At 26.5% G+C, this 5,748-nt stretch overlaps 1 protein-coding gene across 1 annotated transcript; it reads left to right on the top strand.

Moving 5' to 3' along the window:
• Positions 1–458: 458 nt before the first annotated feature.
• On the top strand, positions 459–5,534 carry LOC112754549 (WD repeat-containing protein LWD2). The gene is made up of 2 exons (XM_025802221.3): positions 459–575; positions 4,407–5,534. The coding sequence occupies exon 2, from the start codon at positions 4,430–4,432 to the stop codon at positions 5,465–5,467; it is 1,038 nt and encodes a 345-aa protein (XP_025658006.1). The 5' UTR covers positions 459–575; positions 4,407–4,429; the 3' UTR covers positions 5,468–5,534.
• Positions 5,535–5,748: the final 214 nt, after the last annotated feature.

The following is a 5,748-nucleotide window of genomic DNA, read 5'->3' on the forward strand; positions in this document are numbered from 1 at the left end:
TAATAATTAAATCTTTCTAACGTCCTTTACAATAATTTTTCCTTGAAAAAATGTAAATATTTTATTCGATCTATTGCAAATTTTAGTATATAAAGTATTTAAATAATTTCAAAAAAATCCTACCAAACAGGCACTTAGAAGTTAGAAGACTGTTTTTTCTGGAGGGACAAAATAATATAGTAGAAGTAGAACTAGTATGTTGAAAGTTAGAGAAAGAATTTACATTTTGATAAAAAGAACAGAAAAGGAGAATAACGATATATTTGAAATAACGTGACTATAGATATAATGATTGAACATCTGATATAAGCTGACCAAACTATCAAGGATATATAGTAAAGATTGACCATTAGCTTCACGCCTTCACTTACCTTCCCTTCTCATATTTTTGGAAAATTTAATTTGGATGTATACTTTGCTCTCGTCTCATTTATGGCGCCCTCATATATATTATCTCCGTTTATCAATGAATTTTCATTCCACTAGCATTGCCATTGTACATTTGTACTGCTCTGATCTGCACTAAACGAAGCTAATATAGGAGGCTTTAATTTTGGTTCTGACTTCTGAGTTATGTAAGTAGTCCTTTTTATAGCCTCTCTTTATTTGAAGATACATATTACAATAATTATGTTTTTTAAACTTATCAAATATAAGTATTATTATTTAATTATTACATAGGTATCATAGAGTTCACCATAAGTAGAAATATATATGTATCTAAATAAGATGAATATTTTTTTTGAGAGTAGTGTCTGATGATCAAGTAAATAGTAGTCAAATATATATAAGAGCACTTTTTTCTTCTTCTTTCCCTTTTTTCCTCTTTATCTCTTCTACTTCTTCCACCAGCAAAATTTCCTTTTCTTCTTCCCTCACGTTGTATCCTTCTTATTCTTCTTGAATTTGATAAAATTGGAAATTTGGAATTTTCAGTTTTGAATTTGAATTGTGTAATAGACGTGACATTAGGTGTTATTATATTGTCTTATGGACTAAGAGGAAGAGATTGGGATGAAGAATTTTGGAGAAATGTTTGAAAAGAAAGAGAATGGAAAATTTTGTTTGAGAGAAAATAAAATATTGAAAAAATAAATATAGGATTTTTTGTATTATGATGCTGAAATTTTTGCATTGTTTTTTGTAAAATATCTGTTGTGTTTTGCCATAATTTCGGTGTTATTTTGTTGGAAGTGTTGTATTGCTGTGAAAAAGAAGTGGTGTACTAAAAGAACTTATGTATTGTTTTCTGTGATAAAGAAAACAAGAAAGGGGAAAAAGTCAAAGAAAATAATATATACATTTGTATGTAATGTTCAAATTTATAATTAGATAGTGTTAATATATTTGTCAGGTTCCTTTCGTTTACTATTACTGTATTACAAATCTCAGGTCTCGTCATTTTACTTTTTATTTTATTTTAACTAATAGATGTGTTACGAACACAGGTTGAGATTATTATTAGTAAAAAATTTTAAATTTTTATTTTAATAAATACACAACATTAAACTTTACATATTTTTTATAAAAAAATTTTTAATTAATAATTTTAACTAAATTTTAAGGCCCATTTTAACTAAAATCTATGTGTTATACCCATATTTATTATTCACACATATACATAAATAAATATATACTATAAAATTAAGTGGGAATAAAACCTTCAGGTTATGCCTTTTATAAATAATTTTTCGAGAAATGTTAGAAATAAACATTTTATTTTTATACAATTAGAATTTAAATTTAAAATTTAATCTTTAAATTTAGAGTTAGTCAAATATTGAAAAAAATAATAAATTTTATTAGTCATATAATATTTTTTAATTTTAATCACTAAATTATAGCTGATTTTATGTTTTTGACTTTTTTGTGTCATAAACAATATATATTTAGATATCTATAAAAAACATTAAAATGCATCTCGAAGACAAGCTACAAAGAAAAAAGTTCAAAAGCTAATAAAATTTATTTTTTTATCAATATTTTTAGTTTAATAGTCTAATAATTTATTTTAATTTATATTATTGAATAATTATTTACTAAAAATAATAAATTCTCTGTTGACTCTCCATAATACTAATAAACGGGAATGATGTTATATGGAATAAAAATCTCGTATTATGATTTGAATAGGAAAGTAGGATGAAAGAAGGAAAATCACATAGAATTATATAAAATCAATGGAAGGGAAGAAATGATACAATTATATAAAAAGAAATTAGTGAAAGTACATAGAATGAGAATTAAGGACTTAAATCATTTATCTTAAGTTAATTTGGTAGAATTTTATCGTAATTTGTGTAGGTGGTAACTGGTAAGTAACCTTTATTTTCAGGAAAAGTTATTTGGTGTTATGAGAATATAAAGTCAAATGAAAATATACTAAAGGACTGGTTTGGATAAGTTTCATAAGTGATTTTTTTTTAATTTTTAACTTATAAAAAAGTGTAGTATTAATATCTGGTATAATTTTTAAAATAAAATTGCAACTTTTTAAAAAGTTATTTTGGTACTTAAAGAGAAATTAAAAAAAATAATTTTTTTCATAATAAAAAGTTTTTTTATCACTTTTCTCTTAAAATAAGTACTTTTAAAACTAAAAAATTAAACACAAAATAACTTATTTATAAACTATTTTTATTATAAATATTTATTGTTTAAACTATTTTTACAAAAATAATTTAATTAAATTATTTACCCAACCTAAGTCTAATTATCGTGTCACATTCTATTCCTGTAAAAGAAAGAAATTGTGTGTATGAGATGTAAAACATCCTATTAATAATTCACTTTTTATTTCATTATTAAATAATATATAATTAAATCTAGGCGTGTTTGTTACTATAAAAATAATATATTCAACCTATTGTTTGTTTGGATCTCATTAAAAATTTGTTTGAGTAATTTTTAAAAAAAAATCTTTTTTTGAGTTAAATATTTTATAAAAATAAAAGTAATTTTATGTTTTTATATTTTATGTAAAAAATATGTTTTTTTTTAAAAATATTTTTAAAAATAATATAAATTATAACTTTTTCAAAAAAAGACGTTTCTTTTATTTTTCTGGTATTTTTATTTTTACTAATAAAAATTTACCAAATACGTTAAAATATAAAAAATATATTTTTATTGAAAAAATATTTTCTTTATTAATCTAATGACACTGAAACAAGCATTGAGCTTATTTGGATAAATTTCTAAGAAAAGATCTTTTTTTGAGTTATTTTTTTTAAAAGATCTTATAGAAAAGTAAAAGTAATTTTATATTTGGATATTTTATGCAAAAAAATATTTTTATCTATCAATTATATTTAGGTATAATAATATAAAAATATTTTTATTTATTTATTATGTAAAAAAATCTTTTCTTTTTTAAAAGAAGATCTTTTAAAAAAATATAAATTGTTTCAAAAAATATTTTTTTATTTTTCAGTATTTTCACTTTTACTATTAAAAATTTATCAAATACACTAAAAAATAAAAAATAACATTTTTTATTAAAAAATAATCTTTTTCTATCAACTTAGTCATAAATGAATCAAAAAGCAATATGTAAAGTATCGTTTTGTGCATGCAGTAATTCATTGATCAGCGACAAACTTTTAAATAAAACTCAGTACCGCGATGGATTAGTCTTTGACCTGCCGGATTAGAGAATACCGTAAAAAATCAAAAGAAAAAGCAATATGTAAAGTATTATTTTTAGATTATAATTGGATTAACTCATAATGCAAATTTCAAACAATTAAAATCCCTAAATAGATATTTAGACTTTCTTTGAATGTGCATTGTAACATTTCATATTTGTTATATGTCATTAATCTCTAAATTTTCAAATTATAATACATCAGTCCCTCAATTAAAATAATTTACCATAAATCACAAAAAATTCCAAATTTGTCTTGCATAATTTAAAATTTCAGAAAGAAAAAGTCTTAGGAGACTAAAACAAAATTAAAATTCTAAAAAATAAAAATATTTAAAACTCAATTAAAAGAAATAGTCTAAATTGATACTCTTATTTTTAGTGAACTTTTTATTAGATTAGAGTTGTTTGACAATTGATTATAGTGTTATAATATGAAAAATACTAAATAGCTATAAAAAATTTATTATTTTTTATTATTAATATTTAAAAATATAAACTAAAATATGTTGATAAATGATTAAATTAAAAAAATTAGATTGATAATTAACAATAATACCTAAAAATAATAAATTTTGTTACCTCTCACATTTCTCTTATAATATTAGTTGAAATTTACTCACATTCTATCAGTTGGTAGCATTACTCTGACAGATTAACGGCTTAAAAACTGAAGAAGATGGTTGAACGGCAAACATAATGAATATGTGTACACACATCAAACATCTATCTAAATTTTTTTGCATTTTCTGAAGTACAGAAGGTTGTTGGGTTGTGCTATATATGGATTCAATAGAAGTAGAGTTGAGCATTGAAAGCCAATCAGATAAAATGCAAGCAGCGGGCGTTCACAGCTACGTTGCAGAGTGGCCAATTTCCTGTCTAGCATGGTCAGTCCGCCGTGACAAAGCCCCGCGCCTGGCCATAGGCAGCTACTTGGAAGACTACACAAACAAAGTCGAACTCATTCACTTCAACTACCACACCTTCAACTTCACCACCGATCCTCGTTTGGTGCTGGACCACCCATACGCCCCAACCAACCTCATGTTCTTCCCCTCCGACAACGATACCAACCCCGACCTCCTCGCCACTTCCGGCGACAACCTCAGACTCTGGCAAATTCACCACGACCACATTCAACTCAAGTCCCTCTTAATTGGTAACAAAGTCAGTGACCACTCCGCAATAACGTCGTTTGACTGGGCAGGGTTCGATCCTCGTCTTGTGGCCACTTCTAGCGTCGACACCACGTGCACCATTTGGGACATTGAAAGGGAATCCATGAATGCGCAGCTTGTGGCGCACGATAAAGAGGTGTATGATATTTCATGGGGTGGGCTTAACGTCTTTGCTTCTGTCTCTGGTGATGGTTCTGTTAGGGTGTTTGATCTGAGAGACAAGGAGAAATCGACCATCATTTATGAGAATCCGGTTCAAGATTGTCCCTTGTTGCGTCTCGAATGGAACAAAGCGGATCCCAGGTTTATGGCGACGGTTGGAATGAACAGCAGTAAGGTGGTGGTTATGGATATTAGGCAACCAACAACGCCTTTTATGGAGTTAAGTAAGCATAGGATGAGTGTTAATGGTGTATCGTGGTCCCCGGATATCGGACGGCATTTGTGCTCTGTTGGTGATGATTCAACGGCCTTGATTTGGGAGGTGATGGAAACGGGGGTTCAAGGTGGTTGTTGTGATGTAGAGCCCTTGATGTGGTATGGATCAACGGCTGAGATCAATCACGTGTGTTGGTCTCCTATGCAGTGGGACTGGATTGCACTTACTTTCTTAAATAATTTGCAACTACTCAAGGTGTAGTTACTTCTTTTTGTAAGGTCAATGGTGGAAGGAATGTTAACAATAAGGAAAAGTATAACTTACAACATATTATTTGCCAACTTATTAATAACAATAATTAATTATTATATTTTAAATACATATATAAAAAGACACATTTAAAAATATATCTATAAAGATATTTTTATGAAACATAATCATAAAAAAAATATTTTTATTAGACACGTCCACAAAGATACTTTCATTAAAAACAGTTATAAATAAGAGTTGACAGAAGTGGACAAAAATATTATTGGTAACAT

This window comes from Arachis hypogaea, chromosome 16, assembly GCF_003086295.3.
Source record: "Arachis hypogaea cultivar Tifrunner chromosome 16, arahy.Tifrunner.gnm2.J5K5, whole genome shotgun sequence".
In the NCBI taxonomy this organism is placed as follows: domain Eukaryota; kingdom Viridiplantae; phylum Streptophyta; class Magnoliopsida; order Fabales; family Fabaceae; genus Arachis; species Arachis hypogaea.